The sequence below is a fragment of the Panthera onca genome, chromosome D3 (assembly GCF_046562875.1).
Source record: "Panthera onca isolate mPanOnc1 chromosome D3, mPanOnc1 haplotype 2, whole genome shotgun sequence".
NCBI classification, from domain to species: Eukaryota; Metazoa; Chordata; class Mammalia; order Carnivora; family Felidae; genus Panthera; species Panthera onca.
This window is the reverse complement of record NC_138350.1, coordinates 22,957,617-22,980,350: the sequence shown is the minus strand read 5'-3', so window position 1 is coordinate 22,980,350 and position 22,734 is coordinate 22,957,617. Positions and strand designations below refer to the sequence as shown.

At 44.1% G+C, this 22,734-nt stretch overlaps 1 protein-coding gene across 17 annotated transcripts in view; it reads right to left on the bottom strand.

Annotated features, from left to right (window-relative positions):
- Positions 1-2,650: 2,650 nt before the first annotated feature.
- CHEK2 (checkpoint kinase 2) overlaps positions 2,651-22,734 on the bottom strand; it is a 47,458-nt gene continuing 27,374 nt past the window's right edge. For all 17 annotated transcript variants that reach the window (XM_060612845.2, XM_078435593.2, XM_060612840.2 and 14 more), the window contains 10 exons: positions 22,197-22,305; positions 19,224-19,277; positions 14,603-14,664; positions 12,257-12,356; positions 10,848-10,934; positions 9,671-9,834; positions 9,355-9,470; positions 8,258-8,343; positions 3,701-3,781; positions 2,651-2,875 (listed from right to left, as the gene is read on the bottom strand). In XM_060612845.2, coding sequence (XP_060468828.1) covers positions 2,786-2,875; positions 3,701-3,781; positions 8,258-8,343; positions 9,355-9,470; positions 9,671-9,834; positions 10,848-10,934; positions 12,257-12,356; positions 14,603-14,664; positions 19,224-19,277; positions 22,197-22,305 — 949 coding nt within the window. In that variant the 3' untranslated portion in view covers positions 2,651-2,785. The remainder of the gene's footprint in view (positions 2,876-3,700; positions 3,782-8,257; positions 8,344-9,354; positions 9,471-9,670; positions 9,835-10,847; positions 10,935-12,256; positions 12,357-14,602; positions 14,665-19,223; positions 19,278-22,196; positions 22,306-22,734) is intronic.

The window sequence follows — 22,734 nt, the reverse complement described above, 5'->3', positions numbered from 1 at the left end:
TTTCATCGCCTTTTTCCAGCTTCTAGTGGCTGCCTGTATTCCTTGGCTTGTGGCCCCTTCCTCCTTCTTCTAAGTGGCTCATTCATCTCTTCTGACTCCTGTGTCCCTCGTAAAAGAACATTGTGATGACATTGGACCCCTCCAGAAAAGACAGGATAATCTTCCCATCTCAGGATCCTTAACTCAACTGACATCTGTAAAATCTCTTTTGCCACATAAAGGAACAGATTCGTACATTCTGGGGATTAGGATGAGGTCATCTTTGGGAGACATTATTCTGCTACTACGGTAGGTATAATCAGAGGGAGCTAATGTAAAGTGCTCTGGAAATGGAGAAGGGCTGGCTGACTCTGCACCAAGAGGGAAAAAATGCCCTAAGAAACCACAGCCTTCACATTAAATATTCAAATGAGCTAAAAACCCATCTAACTTGGCAATCTCAGCCTCATTCCTTTAAATATGCAAACCATTCAAATCCCCATCTACCCCCCACCCCCACCCCACACACACACACCAGGCCAGCCAAGCCTCAGAATGCTTGCACACCCTTCTAATGGAAATCACCAACCACTACCCAACTGCCCAGGGCAACAGCTATGTGCCCCTGATGCCCTGGCTGGTTTATCAGTGGCATCTGAACCAAGGCATTCAACTCTTGCCATGGCCAGTGAGCTACAATGTAGCTACTAGCCAAAGTTATAAGACAAGCAACTCCTGGCATGGCAGGTGAGCTACAATGTGACCAACCAGCCAAAGTTAAAACAGAAGCAAAAATCAGTGAGTCAGAAAGAGACAAGACGAGCCAGGCATTACAACTGCCTGGGCTCCTGATGGATCCCAGGCCCAGCCACCTATACTTTGAAATAAATCTCCTTTTTCATGAAGTGACTTGAATGGATTTCTGTTCCTTGCCACCAAGGTGTCCCAACTTCCACAGATCATGGGGCTGTACCCATTCATAATAATTGGATACACTGGCATTCAGGATTTAGAGATCAGTCTCTTGTGAGTTTTGTCAGTGTGAGTCAATATCCCTGAGTCTGACTATATATGGGCCTGAGGAGATGAGGAATACTAGTTTTAGAATCAGAAAGATCTGGGTTGAGTCCCACCTCTGCCATTTGCTGTATGACAGTGGACAATTCACTTTCCTCCTTCAGCCTGGGTTCTTCACCTACAACATGAGGGCAGTCAGAGGACTTAGCCCAAAGAAATCACTGTGAGAACTGGAATAGACCAACCAAGGGAGGGGCTTTAGACATGCTCACATGCCTTATTTACATTTCCAACATCCAAACAGCTCAGAGACACCTGGGTGGCTCAGTCACTTAAGCGTCTGACTGTTGGTTTCCGCTCACGTCACGATCTCGCTATTCATGGGTTTAAGCCCTGCATCAGGCTCCATGCTGACAGTGTGGAGCCTACCTGGGATTCTCTGTCTCCCTCTCTCTCTGCCCCTCCTCAGCTGGCACAAGCTCTCTTTCAAAATAAACTTAAAAACAAAAAACAAAAACAAAAACAAAAAAACCCAAACAGCTCTAAAACCTGAGAGTTATCCATAACTCATTTCACTGGAAAAACTGACCTGAACTGACATGAAGCTACTTAAGTCTTCTCTAACCCTTTTATTTTGTATATTTGCTGCAAAATATTTATTTATTTATTTATTTATTTATTTTTTAACATTTATTTATTTTTGAGACAGAGACAGAGCATGAACGGGGGAGGGTCAGAGAGAGGGAGACACAGAATCTGAAACAGGCTCCAGGCTCTGAGCTGTCAGCACAGAGCCCGACGCAGGGCTCGAACTCACAGACCATGAGATCATGACCTGAGCCGAAGTCGGCCGCTTAACCGACTGAGCCACCCAGGCGCCCCAACTGCAAAATATTTAAATGTTTGGTTACAGGACTCTGCTGAGTGTTACACATAATGGTCAGTGTATTCTTCCTAAAATGAGAAAAATTTCAAATTTTACAACTTTTCTGGTTGTTTCAGGGACCATGGACCTGTATCTTCACGAAGGTCAAGATGAGAATCTAAAACTGGCCCGCGGTATATGGTATCAAGGTTCCTCCCATCTTATGAGGACTCTGGCAGCCAGCCAGTCTCTACTAACTCTACCCCAGCCTTGCTGTGCCGCTTTCCCTGCAACTTTCTGAAGGGCTTTTCAAATTTGTATGCGGCTCACCCAGGCTGAGACCAGGGATACGTTCTGAGAAACCCAACAGGTTCCAGCCAACATAGAGCACCAGACAAAAAGCACACAATTTCAGGGGCGCCTGAGTGGCTCAGTCGGTTAAACGTCTGACTCTTTTTTTTTTTTAATTTTTTTTTTTAATGTTTTCATTTATTTTTGAGCTACCCAGGCGCCCCGTAAACGTCTAACTCTTGATTTCAGCTCAGCTCACGATCCCAGGTTTGAGAGTTCAGGCCCCGCATCAGGCTCTGTGCTGACAGCATGCCTGGAGCCTGCCTGGGATTCTCTCTTTTCCTCTCTCTCTGCCCCTCCCCCGCTCATGCACTCGCTCATGCTCTCTCAAAAATAAATAAGCATTTCAGAAAAAAAGCACGCAACTTCAAATTCACAAAAAAGGCAATGAAAGTAAAGAGCTCAACATCAAGCAGAAGCACAAAGCCCAGGTTCCGCTAGGTTTAGAATTGTGTATTGATGATCGTGGAAAAGGAACCGTCCCCATAATTACGATACAAACTATAAAACACAGACTTCAAAAAAAGTGGCAGCAGGGTCCAAGAAGGCAGGTTGCTTTCATTCAGCCAGTGTTCACGACACAGCAGCACACACAGCCAGACGCTTTGTGGTGTCAGCGTCCTCTGCTTCCCCTTCAAGAAGTCGCTTTCGACTCGTGGAAGGCTGGAAATAAAAAGGGAAGAATGATCAAAGAGAACTGTCGGCTTTAAGATTATCAAAGTGTCCCACTAATGCTTCTGGTAAGTTTGGAGCATTTCATGTGCAACTTCTAGTACCAAGAATTAGGAGTCGTCCCCCTGGACACCTGAGTCCCCACCATGCCTCCCTGGACTCAGACATGCTTATCAAATGGACATTTCTCTCTCCCTTGTGGCTTGTGAGCACTTGATATAATACTGACATTAAGCAGCATAACCGCCCTCCCTCCTCTCTGTCATCTTCTCCTAAATTATGAAGTTTAAAGGGACTACAAAACCTCTTGCTGGGAGCCCCAAATCTTGCTCTTTTTTGGGAAGACCATCTTTTTTGTGTGTGTCTTTATTTTCACATTGATAAAATACCCAGGGGACATTAGGAAAGGGAATGTTATTCACCAAAAGAAGGCAGGATAGTAATGAATAGATATTGAAGTATACTAACAACTTTGGGGGAAATAAAATTGTAACCAATAAATAATCAACCACTCACCCAGATTTTAAATTTTCAACAAGTTTAAATTTGAACTCCTACTAGAGTCTTCCAATTCTGCCTTGCAGGAGACCTCTTGAATGACAATCCCTAGCTGTGCTTGTTTAATGCGTTAAACACTCTTCATTATTAAATCTTCTAAGGGTGCTAGGGCCAATCAAGTGGAAACAAAATATCTACGACGTTATTCCAAAAAATATTAAGCAATTGCTACTAAGGAGACCTTTCAAGCTCCTCACCCTTGCTCGTTAGTTCTTTAAAACTGAGGCTACTACATTTAATGACCATCATCCGAAATACCTGGGCTGGGACTTGGGGTACAGTCATCGACTTATTTTCTTCAAAAAGCAAATTCTGAAATTTTCTCTTCATGTCCTCATCCTGTGAAGAAATGAAAAAACCTAAGTGGGCTGTGTCTGAAAGAACGAAAGTTCCTAGGAAGACAGGTCTAGGATGCCCCTGGAAAGAGGAAAGTGGGTAAGGACACCCAGTCAGTCCACCAAAAGGCATGCTCTTGCTAAGGCTCCAGCAGGGAAAGGACCACGCGCTCCTCTCCTCTGCCTTCCCAGAGGAATCTAATCAGCAGTCAATGCTTAGTCAACACTGGCTGAATCAAACCCACAGGCCTCAGAGCTGTCAGGAGTGCAGAGACAACCACAGACATTAGCAGTCAAGAGACTTTCAGGACTAGCATCCCAGATCCTGAGAGATGGCAATCGAGAAGCCAGAGGCTGGGACTAGCTCAGTTCCCTGAGGGCTGACTCCCTGCAGCTCCCCAAATCTTTCCAGGAGGTGCCCACTCCCTGTGCCAACAATAAGGTCATTTACTAGGGCCACCCTAACCAAGCAACACAGCACCCCAGAAAAATTCTCCCAGCAAGGGCTACACAAGTCACCAGAAGGACTTCAAGCCCACAATATCCCAGAGCTAATGAGAAAGGAAGACAGATGAACAGGTCATACATAGCATTACAGGGGTTTTGTGCTGCTAGACAGAGAAGCAGGGAGAGGGGTGCATGTGCACACACAGAAATCCTGCCCACATGTCTGTGAGGGTAATTCCCACCTCCAGGAATGTTCACTTCCACAAGGCTCAAGGATTTGCATCTGGGAACCCTGAAAGGTAACCAGGCACAGCTCTCCCCACCTTCAGAAAGGTGAACATCCAGGACTAGGATGGGGCCAGCTAACAGCCCGGCTCAGCCACTAACGAGGAGTGTGCGCACAATATGGACCCACAGCTGCCTGATTCCGAAGTCCCATGATTCCCACTCCCCACACTGAGCCAAGAGCAACACAGGGTGGAGGTAGCGGGGAGCAGAGGACATAGGGGTGAAGGCCTCCAACATTCAGCAGTTCGAGGTGTATATAACTGCAGTGCTTGGGGATTAAGACACCTGTTGTGTATCGAGGAGCTGGATCACCCGCTTCGATCACACTGTTTTCTGCATCACTCCATGTAGCGCCCACTGCCCATTTTGAGAGCACCAGGTTCATCCGGATTCTGCTCTACAATCTCCCTTAGAATCTCACCTCCTATGTAATGCCACTCTCAAAATTCCTTCCCTTATTTCCTCCTATACCTGCTCACAGCCTCCACCGGCAATGCCCTCCTTGCCTTCCTGCCCATCCACCTCAACCACCTTCTCATTTACTCAGTGAACAAATACTTTGTGAGCAACCTTAGGAGCCAGGTACCATAAAAGTCACAGGTGCCTCCATGTCAGAGGGACAAAACCAACACTGAAAATGCTGCTCCCCATTGTTATGGACTAAGATATGTCCACCTCCACCCCCTTAGTTCATATGTGAAAGCCCTAACCCCCCAGTGACTATTTGGAGACAGGGCCTTTATTTTATTTTATTATTATTTTTTTTTTTAACGTTTATTTATTTTTGATACAGAGAGAGAGCATGAACGGGGGAGGGTCAGAAAGAGAGGGAGACACAGAATCTGAAACAGCCTCCAGGCTCTGAATGGTCAGCACAGAGCCTGATGTGGGGCTTGAACTCACGGACCGCGAGATCATGACCTAAGCCGAAGTTGGATGCTTAACCGACTGAGCCACCCAGGCGCCCCGAGACAGGGCCTTTAAAGAGGTAATTAAGTTAAAATAAGGCTGTTAGGGTGGGGCCGCAATCCAATACAAAGGATGTCCTCATTAGAAGAGAAAGAGACACCAGGGATGTGAGCACAGAGAAAAGACCACGTGAGGACAGAGAGAAGACAGCCATCTGCACGGCAAGGAGAGAGGCTTCAGGAGAAACCGAATCCGAATCTGCCAACATCTTGAAACTGGGACTTCTAGCCCCTTGAACGGTGAGGATATGAATTCCTGCCATGTAAGCCACCCAGCCTGTGCTATTTTGTTATAGCAGCCTCAGCAAACTGATACACGCATGTCATCCCCAGGCCACTGAACCTTTAGATGCTCTTCATATTGTGTGAACCTGTGAGCACCTGAAGCCCCTATCTCATTCTGAGCATCCCCCCCATACTCTGCACCTACCCTTGTTACCACGTGTATCCCACTGCTGGCCTGTGACTGTGGTCGGGGTTGGCCCCCACCCAGACCATCAGCTCCGCAAGTCCAGGACTTAACTTACTCTTCTCTGCATCCCCAGTAAGTGTTGACACATGAACTCATTAACTGTCCTCTGAAAGAATGAATGCATGAGGAAATGAAACCACACCCCATGCCCCAAATGGCAACTCTTCAGTACAGCCAAACAGAACTGACCACACGCCTATTGTGGCCTGTGTTTAAACAAGTCATCAGTTAGCAATAACATGGAAAAGGGGCTCATTAAATACGGCAGGTAGCAATGGGTATCTGAAAATAGCCTTCCTTTCAGAGCTTTACAACCTATTCAAAAATATTAAACTGTAATATGCCTCAAAGACAAGTAGGAAGGAATTCTCTATTTCAAGAGGTAAATATGAGGCCAAAAAGTCGACATAAAGGATGTTCCCCAAACTGAACTGTTAATAACAGGAGAGACTGGAACTCACATTCCAAACACTCCATCCAGGGCCAGACCCACAAAACCATTTGGCTTCTTCAAAAATACTGGATTTTCCCAAAATAAAACCTAAACTATCACTAGCAGATGATTTATGTGGGCAGCGTCTGCACTCTGGTCCTCACTCTGTGTCCAGTTCCACCGTTTGCAGCAAAAACACAATGCTGCAGCAAAAACACAATGCGGACAAAAGAATATTCAGGTGAGACCCCCATGGCAGGGCTGAACTTCACCTTTTCCTCAGTTGTTAGTAACAGTTTTCTTTGGAGACAAACATAACAAGAAAAACAGGCTATGCTCCTTCGTAAATTTCAGGCAGCTACAGACCCTGTTCCCTGACCTAACTGGCAAGCTCTGTTTTTTTCAAGATTAACACAGCTCCTCCACCTCCACATCTGGCCCCAAGAGTTTCCCTATTAGGGCACATAAAAAGAGCCAAGAGGCATGTTTTTCTTTTTCACCAAAATTAAATCCCCACATGCAAAGGCACCCTTTGTTTCCAAATTCCTTTTCTCTAGGGTCCTGCTGTTTCAAATCTGTGTGGTCTATTAAGTGCTAAATCATCTGACAGATTTCTTGGGGGCAGAGGGAGACTGCTGTTTCCAGGGCAATAGCCCAAACAAATGTATCTACTTTTTTTTTTTTTTTCTTCTAAGGATTTGTTTTTCTCCACCTGAGCTAGCGGGAGCAACACGTTAAGTGTGGAGGGCTGGAACAGAAAAAGAATAGAGGCAGTCTTCCCAGAGTTCCAGAAGCAGAGTTCTGAGAATGGATGGCCCCAAGGAGTTCCTGGACCAGGTGATCCCCACAGTACTTGAGCCTCTAGCTCAAGCTAGCTGGTTAAGTTCCCCATCCCAATAGGAAACAGACCAACTAGAAGTTAACAAGAATGGGTATGTCTGTGCTTGAATGGAACCGTACTTAACAGAAGGTCTGACATCCATCAGAAAACCTGCCCAACCATGCTGGAGCTAATTCTAAAACCAAAGTTTAGTCCAGCAAAGCCACAAAGGACTTCCAAGTCTGGCAGCTAGAATGAGGTCAGGGTATAATCTAACAGCAGCCACAAACCCCTAGAGGGACACATAGGTAATACAGACTTCAAAGGTGCAGGTAACTTTGCAGTAATGGCATGTTTATTCGCCATGAATAAGAAGTGGGACCCTTAGTGGCACCTGGGTGGCTCAGTCTATTGAGCGTCTGACTCTTGATTTCGGCTCAGGTCATGATCTCACAGTCATGAGATCGAGCCCCACATCAGGCTCATGTGCCCGTGAGCCTGCTTAAGATGCTCCTTCTGGTCCTGCCCTCCACCCCCCCCCCCCCCAAAAAAGAAGCGAGACCCTGTATGCCCAATTACTTAGGCTTAAACAAATAGCCAGATTCTCCCCCAGAGAATCTGCCCTCCTCCTCCCGTGGCTTAAGGTTGAAGGCAGCTGGAATGCAGCCAACCCCACCTGTTCAGGGTGAGAGGTTTGAGGAAAGAGGATGACACAGCTGGGGGTGGAGGTTTACAGCTGGAACAACCTCTCAAAGTACCACAGCCAAACTGCACACTCAGGGAACCCGAGTGGGCCTAGGACAGGCCATAAAGTGAGCTTGTCTACCCCAGGAGCCACAAGTTAAGTTGGGACGGTTATACCCAAAGATACGCTTATACTCACGACCCATATACACACATAAACATACCCGACACACTTAAAGCTCAATCTCAAGCAAGTGCACTAAACAGACTCAACAAAGCAAACGTGTTTGCAACTTCTTCCTCATCCCTCAGGCACAGCTGAGGGCTGCCCATATAGTTCATGCTAGCGAGCACTGCCCCATACCCACCTGAAGCCATGGGTGTCTTAAAGCCTCCTCTGTCGTAAAACGCACCTTTGGATCCACTATTAGCAACTTCTTGACAAGGTCCAGAGCTAAAGCAATAGGATAATTTATCACATCACAGTAAAAATGGTAGATACATTAAATCCGCAAAATTAAAGTATGCCAGAATCACAGGCCAACATCCAGAAAGAGAGGGGGGCTAAGGTCATTGCCAGCCAACAGGTGTGGTGGACAGTGTCCCCTGTCCTCCTCTTTGTATTTAGAGCTCTCTGAGAAAACCAGGAATGACCTCGATGCCCCCCATCTCTCCCTGCTTGCACATCACAACCTCTTCGCCCCCTGTTCCCTCGCTCGTTGCTGGATTCAACTTCAAACTAATTAAATCTGAACTTCTGCCTCGTTCTAAGACGCTCAGGATGCTCGGCCAACTCTCCCGAGACCCATGGAATGACAGAGAGAGTTTCTCGGCCAGCAACAGGCTCCCTGGAACTGAAGGCTTGGCAGAAACAAAGCTTAACAGCAATCACCATGCTGAGACTGCCTTTCTACTGCAACAGTATTATTCCTTTCACATTCTAAGATTTAACAGAATCACCTATGTTACTTCACATTTAGTTTTAGTTTTCTACTTGCCCTTTTGAGAATTACAAAGTTACACTTTTACATCCTAAAACACAAAGTAATTACTTTAGCTCTTACATGCTCATTCACAGGAGACTTTGTAACTGAAAAGTTACTTATTATTTTGTACCCTTAAATAGGTACAGGGCACATGCTTCTGTTCCACTTAGCCTCACAAAAACCCCTTAAGGTAAAGTTTATTGTACCTGCTTTACATATAAAGGAAAGGGTGACTCAGAGAGGTTAGGTATCTTGCCTAAGGTCACATAGCTAGGAAGTAGCCAACCCAAAACATGAGTCTCACTTAGCCTGGTTGAGGAGCCCATGTTCTTAATAACTTGCTCTGCCCCTCAAAAGGTGCAAAACAAACAATAGAAAATAAGAAGTAACAGGAGAAACATAACAACTTGAAAAGAAATTCCCACCACGGCACACACATTTTACCAAACGACAAATTCTTAACCTTTTCATATCCATACCCTTCTCTGAGACCTCTGCCCAGACTTCGGGAATGAAGTTGAATTTTCCACTGGTGATCTGATCCTTCAAGGACACTTGAGTCTTATGCTCAGAGAAAGGTGGATACCCACTAAGGCTTAACATCGGTAGAGAAAGAAAGGAAAAGAAATCAAGTAGCATTCTCAGTGGCATTTGGACATTTATAGATTAGATTTTTCTTTAAATCAACGGTCAAGATAAGTCACCCAAATTAAACACAAGCTCTCTACCTGGGCACGTTTCTGTTTTCACCTAACTACTTCCAACCAGACTCTGAAGCAATAAAACTTTTCTTACCAAATAAAAAGAATAACTCCTAAACTCCAGCAATCCACAGCTCGGTTATATCCAGCAGTCCCAAAGGAATTAAGAACCTCAGGAGCCAGGTAGGTAGGGGTACCACATAAGGTTCTCATGAGAGAGGTCTCCCCCAAAATCTTAGACTGCCCAAAATCAGTAATCTAAAATTAAGGACAAAAGGGAATCATTTTTAATGGCAAAATAAAATTAAACGATCAGCATAGTCTGCCAGTCCCAAAAGCTATGCAGGCTAGATCAGTTCCTATCCTATACAGTCCATGCCTGCTGTTAAAATCTGGAATTTTGTTTAAACTAAAATTTCCAAGCGAACAAAGCTGAAGGTTTTTTCTCCAACTTTTCCGTGGTTCTCTGTAACCTTACAAAAGGTTTGTGACCCTTATCATAGACTCTAGGGTCCTAATCAGTTATCCATGGTTTCTTTTAGGCTCTGGTTTCTCAACCAATATCCCAACACTGGAATAACTGAGGAGCTTGGAAAAAATACTTGGCACCCAGATGCCACCTTCAGTGATTGTGAGATGCAGTGTGGGTGTCGTGATTTTTATTTATTTATTCATTCATTCATTCATTTATTTATTTATTTATTTTTAATTAATAGGAGATTCTATAGGAAGCCAGGCTTGGGAAGCACCACCTTAGAAAGCAGGAGAAGATAAGGAATGTGATTCTCATCCATCTAGATCCCTCCTTCCATTCTCAGAACAAAAGTGGCTCCTATAAAGAGGAGCTCAGTAAATGCCCATAAGAATCTGAATCAAAGCAATACCACCTGGTCTCTAAAATAATTGCTAGGAAGGTGAATTTTGGGGCGCCTGGGTGGCTCAGTCGGTTGAGCGTCCGACTTCGGCTCAGGTCACGATCTCGCGGTCCGTGAGTTCGAGGGAGGCCCGCGTCAGGCTCTGGGCTTGATGGCTCGGAGCCTGGAGCCTGTTTCCGATTCTGTGTCTCCCTCTCTCTCTGCCCCTCCCCCGTTCATGCTCTGTCTCTCTCTGTCTCAAAAATAAATAAAACGTTAAAAAAAAATTTTTTTTAAATAATTGCTAATAGTGGAAGGGTCAAGTTCTCTACCTTTTTATGCTCCCACTTTTTACTTGATGAATCTTTAAAGTTTACGAATAGAAATTTGGGGTGGCCACAGAAAGAGTTTTCTTACCTTTATAAGACAGTCCTCTTTTGGGGATGAGAGTAAAACATTCTCTGGCTTTAAGTCCCGATGTATAATGCCGTTTTCATGAAGGTACTACACAGAAAAGGAGGCATGACCCTCAGGTTTATGGAGTAGGTATGTGAGTAAAGACAGACAGACAAGACACACACACACACACCCCCCTTACAGCTGGGATGAAACCATAAGCCAGGTTACTCACAACCACATTACCCCAAATCATAGAAAACTACTGGGTAAAGGGCTTAGTGTTTATAAATTTGTTTTCAAGAAAATCTTTAGGGGCACCTGGCTGGCTCAGGCAGTAGATCTTGCAACTCTTGATCTCAGGGTTGTCAGTTTGAGCCCCACATTAGGGGTGGAGATTACTTAAAAAGAAAATCTTAAAAAAAAAAAAAAGAAAGAAAGAAAATCTTTAAAACGTAGGAAAAATGATATTTGCAACTATGTGGATGGAACCAGAGGGTATTATGCTAAGCGAAATTAGAGAAAGACAAATATCATATGACTTCACTCATATGAGGACTTTAAGGGACAAAACAGATGAACATAAGGAAAGGGAAACAAAAATAATATAAAAACAGGGAGAGGGCCAAAACGTAAGAGACTCATAAATATGGAGAACAGAGGGTTACAGGAGGGAGTATGGGAGGGGGGAATGGGTTAAATGGGTAAGGGGCACTAAGGAATCTACTCCTGAAATCATTGTTGCACTATATGCTAATTTGGATGTAAATTTAAAAAGATTTAAAAAGTAGGAAAGATGAAAAATGCAACTTATGACAATAGACCGTTCATTTCACTCTTCAAATTAGTAAATATCCCTTCATATAGGCAGAAATCTAAGGTGTCAATTTCATTTATAAAAATGTAAATGAGTGATTAAAGTATTTTGAGAATTTATTAAAGCATAAAAATTCCACCAAAATTATGTACTTGGTCATTCACTTCCTGAGAATTTTTTTAAAAATATTTTTAATGCTAATTTATTTCTAAGAGAGGGAGAGAGACAGAGCATGAGTGCAGGAGGGGCAGAGAAAGAGGGAGACCCAGAATCTAAAGCAGGCTCCAGGTTCTGAGCTGTCAGCACAGAGCCCAAAACGGGGGCTTGAACTCATGAGCTGTGAAATCATGACCTGAGCGGAAGTGGAAAAAGCTCAACTGACTGAGCCACGGAGGCGCCCAGATCTCACGTTTTGTGAGACAGCCAGCCCTGTGTCAGGCTCTGTGCTGACAGAGTGGGGCCTGCTTGGGATTCTCTCTCCTTCTCTCTCTCTCTGCCCCTCCCCCACATGTATGCTGGCTCACGCTCCCTCTCTCTCTCAAAATAAATAAATAAACTTAAAAAAAAAAAAAAAAAAAAAAAAAAAAAACCAAGAACTGAGGGCTTCTCTTACCTGTACAGCCAGGAGCATCTGGTAAAAATAGAGCTTGCACGTAGCTTCTTTCAGGCGTTTATTCCCCACCACCCTGTCAAACAGCTCTCCTCCTTCCATCCTGAAACAAACAGGCAAAGCAGGGGGTGGTTCTTGGGTGGAAGATAATAATACAAACAAAACAAACTCATGCAGACAGGCAAAGAGCTGCCCTTTTTATTCTCATGAGGACTCCCGTGTGTACAAACAGTGAGGTAGGAAGTCTCCTCTCCACAATGAAGATGTCCTTGTTGGAAACTAAGGAATGGGGAAAGATGGAAGGGGTGGGCAGTGGGCACTAGACACTCAGGAGCTTTTAAGAATCTGACTCAGCAGACGGGAGGCAGAGCCCAAGAGTCCGCGTTTTCATCATGCACCCCAGCTGATTCAGAGACTGAGCCAGAGCGGCAAACTGGAGCCCACAATCAGACGGGTGTCTGAACCCTAGCCCCACCATTCCTAGCTCTGGAGCTCTGGACAAGTTACACACCCTCTCTGAGCTTGTTTCTGCCTCTTAAAAAAATAGGGACAATCCTCCCCCTACCTTGATGGCTGTGGTAAAAATTAAGAGATAATTCATGGAGGTAAGGCGCCTGGCACAAGTGGCTGTTTGGCAGGGTTATTCAATTCCTCTGAGCTTCAGTTTCCTTTTCTGTAAAGTGGGACTAAAGATCGTAACCCATCAGTAACCTGTAAGTAACATGGATGACTGTTAATGAAGGGTACATGAGTCAATCCATGTAAAGTGCTTGGAGCAGTAATTGGCTCATAGTAAGTAATTAGCATCAGTGACTGTTACTGTATTACTTCTGTTTTAACTAGGTCCAGTCAGACAGCAACAGATATTCCTTCAAGCACCACAGGGGCCATTCAGTCTCTCCCAGTGCTATGATTGAGGCTGTTTACTATAAAATCTTTTTTTTTTTTTTTTTTAAGTTTATGGTTTCTCCTTCCCTGAATGCTTTTTTTTTTTTTTTAATTTTCATCCAAATTAGTTAGCATATAGTGCAACAATGATTTCAGGAGTAGATTCCTTAGTGCCCCTTACCCATTTAGCCCATTCACCTTCCCCACAACCCCTCCCAGAACCCTCAGTTTGTTCTCCATATCGATGAGTCTCTTCTGTTTTGTCCCCCTCCCTGTTTTTATATTATTTTTGTTTCCCTTCTCTTATGTTCCTCTGTTTTTGTCTCTTAAAGTCCTCATATGAGTGAAGTCATGATTTTTGTCTTTCTCTGACTGACTAATTTCACTTAGCATAATACCTCCAGTTTCCATCCACGTAGTTGCAAATGGCAAGATTTCATTCTTTTTGATTCCAAGTAATACTCCATTGTATATATATACCACATCTTCTTTATCCGTTCATCCATCGAGGGACATATGGGCTCTTTCCATACTTTGGCTATTGTTGATAGTCCTGCTATAAACATGGGGGTGCATGTGTCCCTTCGAAACAGCACCCCTGTATCCCTTGGATAAATGCCTAGTAGTGCAACTGCTGGGTCGTAGGGTAGTTCTGTTTTTAGTTTTTTGAGGAGCCTCCATACTGTTTTCCAGAGGGGCTGCACCAGCTTGCATTCCCATGTTTACTATAAAATCTTTTACTAACCAACCTCCTTAGCCACTGGATACCACTCAGGAGCAAAGCCTTGCCTGTCTGCTCCAACAGCCACTCCCAGAAACACTACATATTTACATAGAAATGAACATCAAGACAGGCCCCTTCCATGAATGAGCCAGGGAATTATTCTGGTCACACCACAGAAGACAGGACTTTGTGGTTACTGAAATAACCCAGCAAGTAAACCAGTACTGAAAAGATAACGAGGTATCACCATGCCCCTAAGCACTGTGATCCCAAGCAGAAACATCCACCCAGGCAGATATTTCAGAGTAGTAATATCCACCTGTGGTTGAACAACTGTGTGTGCCAGGTACTCTGCTGGGCACTTTCCATCCTTCATAGTATCTGATCCTTATGACTCTACATATGGGGAGTATCACTATTAGCACCCCACCCCCACCAACACTAGGAAAATAAGTAAGAGTCAAGGACATGAAGTAAACTAACTCACAAGCAGTCACCTGCACAGCGGGATTCAAACCCAGACCTCAGACCCAGGGCCTGGAACCTCTAAGCCACATGCCTTTGGAAACATTGGGAGGACTTTAGATTTAGTACTAACCCCACATGCACACTTTGTGGGCCCCACCACCACATACATATGATGAGAGTCCCCAGGATGAGAAATGCAAGCCAGCATTGGATTTTTTGGTGGTTTATAAGCACTTGAATGGAAACAAATAGAAAACTTTATTACTTACAATTCCAAAACAATATAATAATCTTCAGCCTCAAAAAAGTCTTTAATCTTGATGATACAAGGCTAAGAGGGGAAAAAAGAGGAAATGTAGTGAGAAACTCCCAAGAGGAAAACCACAGAAGCAGAATGGAGGCATTTGCCCCCCTACCTCAAGGCACTCTAAAGTTCATATAGCAGAAAAGGCAAAACAGCCTGTCAGCACAGAGCCAGATGCAGGGTTCAAACTCACAAATCCATGAGATTATGACCTGAGCCGAAATCAAGAGTCAGACGCTTAATCAAATGAGCCACCAAGGCACCCCTAATATTATGATTTTATACTTAGAAAGCACACCTATTGTTTTTACAATGTGAAGATAGACAGTAGAGTTGAGTGGTCTGGGTAAGTAAAAGATGTGGTAAGTATCTCTCAGGGACATACCCCACCCCAAGCAGAGAGGAGGCTTGTAGTTATTATCAAAATTAAAGGGAAGGGACGCCTGAGTGGCTCAGTGGGTTAAGGGTCCGACTTCAGCTCAGGTCATGATCTCGCAGCTTGTGAGTTCGAGCCCTGCGTCAGGCTCTGTGCTCACAGCTCAGAGCCTGGAGCCTGCTTTGGATTCTGTGTCTCCCCCTCTCTCCGCCCCTCCCCTGCTCACGTTCTATCAAAAATGAACAAACGTTAAAAAAAAATAAAAAATAAATTAAAGGGAAGAGAGTTACATTTTTAGATTTTAGAGTAAGAAGAGTAGCAAAACTCACCAGAGTGACTGTCCTACAAAGCAAATTTCATCACACCCAATGCTCTGATTAAAGTCCTCCTAGTGGTACAGGGCACCTGAGTGGCTAAGTCTATTAAGCATCCAACTGTTGATTTCGGCTCATGGTTCACGAGATTGAGCCCTGCATCTGGCTCTGTGCTGACAGTGTGCAGTCTGCTTAAGATTCTCTCTCTCTCCCTCTCTCTCTCTGCCCCTCCCCTGCTTGCTCACTCTCTCTTAAAATAAATAAATAAACTTTAAAATCCTTCAAGTCGTAGCTTCCCATAATGAACTGTTGAACAGCAGTGAAGGGATGCCCCACTGCTTCCCCAGCACAATGGATCCTGGAAACATAATGCCGAGTGGAAGAGGCAAGTCACAAAAGACTTCAGAGTGTATGGAGTAGCTTCAATTGCATGGTCAGGTTTTCATTCCTTTTTTATTATTATTATTATTTTTGAAAGAGAGAGGAAGTGCAAGCGGGGTGGGGGGGGGGGGGCAGAAAGAGAGGGAGAGAATCCCAAGCAGGCTCTGCACTGCCAGCTAAGAGCCCAGTGTGGGGCTCGAAGCCACGACAATGAGATCATGACCTGAGCCAAAATGAACAGTTGGACACTTAACCAACTGAGCCACCCAGGCACCCCCTCAAGTTTTCATTCTTAAGTTGGTTAGTTCTTAGGTGTTCATTTCATTGCTTTGCTTCATAATTTATTGTTTTACATGTGCCAAATGTTACATAATTTAAACATATTTAAAGGAAGGAAAGGAGACCAATCAGGAGGGAGAGATGGAAGGAAATAGAAGAAAGACAGAGGAAAGCAAACCTTCGGAAACCTAACTTTTCAGCAGGAATTAGCAAACCCTGGAGACCCAGCCTTGTCCTGCCCCTACCCCCCGACCATGGCCAAATCTCCTGCTCCTGGTCCCATGCATCCTCCTCTCCAGACCACAAAACACCCTGCCTGCCCCAGACTTGCTGTGTTCTTTCCCAATGTCACACCTCTGCTTGCTGCCCTCCTGCCTGGTGATCCAGCCCTCTGGGCACACCTGGTCTCAAGCATCAGGCCCCAGCTCGAATGTCACCCTCAGGATGCATCCGCAGTCCCCTGCGTTGGTTCTCATCCATGTGGCCTCATGCTGCATCTTCAACATTTGTCTCCCCATCAGACTGCGACCTCCAGGAGGGCAGAAAAGGGAAACTAACACCCACCACGGGTCTCCTTTCATCAGGCGCTTGACAGGCTGAGTCAAGTCTTATTTCTCTTTCTAGAACCAACACTCAGCAGAGCAGCTGGCACACAGGAGACATTCATGTGCTGCGCAGATTAACGAGAACAATGGCAGTAACAGAAACACCACTGAAGGCAGACTCTACCACCACATGTTGGTCATGGCACACACACCATGAGAGTGAGGCTGAGAGCAAACCAGCTCTGCCACTCCTTACCTATGATCCCAGCACATTTGGCTCTGCATGACCAGCTGTATTGCCACAAAAATGAAGACACTGGATATGCACTGTAATGTTATACTAAGAGGAATGGAAAGGGGAACCAAGATTCTCTATGCTGTCACAGGAAGGCAACAGGCTATCTAAAATCGATAGGGATACCTGGGTGGCTCAGTCGGTTAAGAGTCTGACATCAGCTCAGGTCGTGATCTCACAGTTGGTGAGTTTGAGCCCTGCGTCAGGCTCCACGCTGACAGTGCAAAGCCAGCTTGGGATTCTCTCTCCCTCCGTCTCCGCCCCTCCCCTACCTGTACACGCATGCGCTCTCGCTCTCTCTCTCAAAATAAGTTAATGAACTTAAAAAGAAGAATTTGATCATAAAAAAATAAGATTGATAAACCAAGAGATAGCAGTTTATGTGTATTATGTAGAAATACGGAGATAAATTCATTCAAACAAAAAAGAGATCCAAGAGTTTTAAAATGTTTGTGGGGGGGGCCGTGGGGGCTACAGACCTACAGTCTATGTGTGAACCTTTGAGCAATATTTGACTCTCTAGATCACATGCACGTGATATCCCGATATAATAAAGCAGAAGTAGAAGAAAAGACACACATGGAAAAGGAACAGAAATTGAGAGGAACAGAGGAGAGCTGCTTGGTTCTGCCTGGCATCATCAGGCCAGCGCCCACCTGGGAATGGACTGGTCTGGGAGCTGGCAGAGCACGAGGAGGTGCCCAACAGTCAGAGCCTGCAGGACTGCATCCTCTAAGGTACCACCGTCTCTAGGGTCATTCATTGGCTGGAGTGTCGCGGCTGAAGGTGTCTCTCATGAACCGGAGGCTACCACCCTAAACCTTCCAGTTAGATCACACAGGGAAAAGTTTAGGGAATGGCAGTGATTTCTCCAGACCGCAAAACATTCCCCCAAGCGTGTTCTCCATGCGGAAAGCTTGGCAAGCACATCTCATCGAATTCCTACACTGACCTTTAAGGTATGTATCCATATTGTCTCCACTGCAGCGATAAGGAAACAGGGGCGTTGAAAAATGAAATGACCTTCTCAGAGCCAGGAGGTAAGAGAGATGGGAGTGGGAACCCTGGTCTGTCTCCCCACTAGGCTGAAACCAGAGGAGGGGAGGGATGGCCAAGTCCCATCTGTGCTCACCACCCCCGGGCCTAGAAGGCAGGCTGGCACAGTAAGTGTTTAACAACAGACTGAATCAATGCCTGGCTCCAAACGCCAGGCTCCACTCATTATCCCCCAAATGCACTCATGAGCCTGTGTTTCATTTCCAAGAGCTTTCCACATGCCCTTGTAAATTGCCAAGAAATTCTCTCGAGATCTTTTTTGAGGGTTCTCAATTCTTCTCGACTGCAGTGGACATTGGATTTGCATAAATGTTATGTTTGGGGATCCTCTCCGACATCAGAAAAAACTCTGAGGATTCTGTTTATCTTAGGGGTATGTCTGAAGCAACCCCACCCCAGAAAATTAGAGGGCTCCTCTCTTTCACAAGAGATTCCAGATCCCTTGGGGTGGGGGGGAGGCTAATTCATGGGGCACCTGGGTGTCTCAGTCAATGAGTGTCCAACTTCAGCTTAGGTCATGATCTCATGGTTCATGGGTTCAGTCCCACATTGGGCTCTCTGCTGTCAGCACAGAGCCTGCTTCTTTTCTCACTTCTTAAAAGACAGACTTAATGGTGCGCACCTGGGTGGCTCAGTCGGTTAAATGTCTGGCTTTGGCTCAGGTCATGATCTCATGGTTCGTGGTTTCAAGCCCCGCATCCGGCTCTGTGCTGACAGCTCAGAGCCTGGAGCCTGCTTTGGATTCTGTGTCTCCCTCTCTCTGCCCCTACTATGCTCATGCTCATGCTCTGTCTCTCTCTCTCTCTCTCTCAAAAATAAATAAACATTCAAAAAAAAAAAAAAAAAAAGACAGACTCACTTTCCAGTGAGACAAGGCACAAAAACGATAGCAACTATTCACACCCACCGAGGTAAATGGAAATCAGTACCACCAAAAGGTATTTAGAGGTATTGAAAACAGGTATAATTAAGCCAAATTTACCAAATTGGCACTGTCTTCCCATAAACAATATGAGATAAAATATTAGGGAAATTTACCATGCATTTTGGTCAAAAACTCACTCAGTGGAAATATCACAGTTATTTAATCATGAAATCTTTATACAGTATTGTCCTCTCAAAATTTCAGGGCAAAGCTTTTCCCATCTACATTATAGCTAAACACATACACCCATACATGTGTACCCACACATGTATACACGTACACACACGCGCACACACACACACATTTAAGGAATGCAAGTTAATACTAGCTTGATTACACTGAAATACTTTATACAACTCCCATATTTTGAGAGGAAAGAATGTAAGTCTGGGTCAGATTTTACAGCAATACTTACATGATTTAGTTTTTTCAAAATTTCTATTTCTGTTTCAACATTGAGAGCCGGATCCTTTGATAAAAAAATAACATTCAAGTTTATTAATAATAATAATAGTCAACACTTGGAAAATGCTTAGTTAAAGCTTAGTTGAGTAAAAGCTGTCTGAGTTCCACACTTAGCGCCTACTCATCAAGGATTAGAGGTCGATCAATTAAATAACTCCCCTAAAAATCACTCTGCAAAGTGCTTGGCAAATAGTAAGCATTCAGTAAACGACCGGGCCCTATGCCAACCTCTTTATTTAAGAGTCATCTTGGGGGTCGCCTGGGTGGCTCAGTCAGTTAAGCATCAGACTCTTGATTTTGGCTCAGGTCATGATCTCATGGTTTGTGAGTTTAAGCCTCACATTGGGCTCTGCACTGACCCTGCAGAGCCTGCTTGGGATTTTCTCTCTCCCTCTCTCTCTTTCTCTCTCCCCTTCTCTCTCCCCTCCCCTTCTCATGCTCTCTCTCCCAAAAAAAACAAACAAAAAAGTGAACTTAAAAAAATATTTAAAAAAAGAAAAAGAATCATTTTACTTAATAGGTCTCAAAATCCCAAAGTGAACTGGGTTCTAGAATTATCCCCAGTTCACAGATGGAGTAACTGAGGCTCAGAGAAAGGAAGCCACTTGCTCCAGTTCTCACAATCAGAAACAAGTGTGTTTCCACTGTTCTCATGCTTACCTGGTAAGCTCTGTCTCTGTCTCTCTTTTTTTTAAGTTTTTATTGAAATTCCAGTTAGCTAACATACAATGTAATATTAGTTGTAAGCTCTCTCTGGCTGTACAATTGTTTATACTCATAAAAGTGATACAACAAATAAACACCACAGACAAGAGGTATTTAATTAAATTACATAAGGAAAATGTCAAGCCACATTTCTAATAATAGAGCAGACACAGTTTCCAATTTACTGCAGGCTAACATATTTAGTGAGACACCAATGAGAGGAAGCATCAGGGGACCGAAGTTGCTCTCTGTTCCAATTCCAAAAGGATGAATCGAGTTACTCAGCCTCAAGGGCTACACCCTCCAAAGCAAAGAGGATATAGAATTACATATTTATGTAAAATGGACTTCGGCTAAGAAACCCAGATGTTTAATTTTAAAAGTCTGCCTCTTCCTGTAAGCTGTTAAACTCATTACCATGGCAGGACATACTCTGATGATAGAGAGGTCTAAAAGAGTCCAATCTGATTTGAAAGATGAAATTAAGAGGTAAAATTTTGCTCCAAGTCTTCAAGAATGGTAGGTATTTTCTTCCCCACCACACACCCCCAACAGGAAACAAATCCAGAATCACAGGGGAAAAAGATCTGTAACAAAGTGAACACAGAAAGGAAATTCCTCTTGCCATGTGAAAATGGCATTGTCTTGGGGGCAGAGGTGGGGGGGGGGGGGGGGAGGAATTGATCTTTAAAGAACATTAAAGTATAATGGCCAGAAACAGCTGGCCACAAAGGAAAATGTGACTAGAGACCTCATTTTACATTATTCTGTTGGGTCGTGTGTTGAAAGACCAATACATTTGACCATTTCACCAACACAGTAAATGTATATTACAGAATGCAATAAAATGAATGGCTACTATATAGAGACTGTTAAATAATTAGGATTTTTAAAAATCTATAGATGCTAAGGTATTAACTCCATTATTGGGAAGAGCAAAGGATTGGAAATTACCCTAAATGATCAAACAGAGAAATGGGGGAATAAATTACAATAAAGTTCATGAAATAGAGGCTCCATCATCAAAAAGCATCAATTAGGGGAAAGTTTATGCATTAATGCTTATGTGGAAAAGTAGAACACAAAATTGTATATACAGTATGACTTCAACCATCTAAAAATGCAAATTTGTATGAACAAGGACTAGAAGGAAAAAGAAAACTGCAAACAGCTGTGGAGTTACAATGGTGGGATATATAGCCAGGTTGTTTTTTCCCCTCAATTTCCTTTTTTTTTTTTTTAATGTTTATTGATTTTTTTTTGAGAGAGAGAGAGAGAGAGAGAGAGAGAGAGAGCGCCTGAGGGAGAAAGAAAGAGAGAAAGAGAATGAGCAGGGGAGGGGCAGAGAGAGGAAAGAGAGAATCCCAAGCAGGTTCTGTGCTCAGTGCAGAGCCCCACGTGGGGCTCGAACTCACGAACTGTAAGATCATGAGCTGAATTCAAGAGGAACACTCAAACAACTAAGCCACCCAGGCACCCCCCAATTTCCTTTCATGTACTGTAAAACTTGTAACAACTGGGGGGGGGGGGGGGGGAAGCACTTCTTGCTGGTAAATTATGTACAACAAAATATTTCTGGAACCAAATTATGGATAAGTAACTTTCTAGGTTAGTTGAATATACTCAAAATATTTCAATGCTGTTTAATACAAATTCACGTATGTGAACAATGAATTCTTCCTAACACTGAAAATCACCACTCTAGGGGCACCTAGGTGGCTCAGTCGGTTAAGCATTTGACTTTGGCTCATGTCATGATCTCACGGTTTTGTGCATTTGAGCCTGGCAATGGGCTCTGCACAGACCGTGCAAAGCCTGCTTGGGATTCTCTCTCTTTCCCTCTCTCTCTGCCCCTCCCCTGCTCACTCTCCCTCTTTCTCAAAATAAATAAATAAAAACTTAAAAAAAAGAAAAAACTCACCACTCTAAAATTATTTGGGGGAAGTTAAGAAGTGTTAAAAACAACTGAGCAGGGAGCCTGGGTGGCTCAGTCGGTTAAGCGTCCAACTTCGGCTCAGATCATGATCTCATAGTTGGTGGGTTCGAGCCCCACGTCGGGCTCTGTGCTGACAGCTCGGAGCCTGGAGCTGCTTCGGATTCTGTGTCTCCCTCTTGCTCTGCCCCTATCCCAACTCATGCTCTGTTTCTCTCTATCTCAAAAATAAACATTAAAAAAATAAAAATAAATAGCTGAGCATGCACAAACACAGGTACTTACTGCCTCTCTCTCAGAGCCAACAGCAAACTTCCTTTTGCTGATGATTTTTATGGCTACTTTCTTACATGTTTTCCTCTCAAAAGCTAGCTTCACCTCACCACAGGCACCACTACGGAGAGAAACATAAAATGATCAATTGTCAGAATGGTTCATCATTCCTGATCTGGGCTTAACTTTAGCCGAGATCAGTTTAGAAGTTAACCGCTGTCCACATACAACACTTCCATTGTCCCTGTTTTCAAACAACACAATGAAACATAACCAATGTAAAATGTCAAGGGCATAAGTGAATGTGGACCATCCAATAGTGCTGAGTCAGCTCCAAATTCTACTTTTTGAGCTGAGTGATACAGACTTAAGTATTAATGGCACCCCAGAATGTGAAATCCTCAGAAAGACACTAAGAACAAATAAGACAGAAATTACTTATCCTAGAGGCAGAGAAACATCACTGAGAACAAAGTCCTAAACAAAAATGAGTGCCTGACCCAAGTTACAGCAGATAACTGTAAATGAATTATTTTCATTGATATGCTCT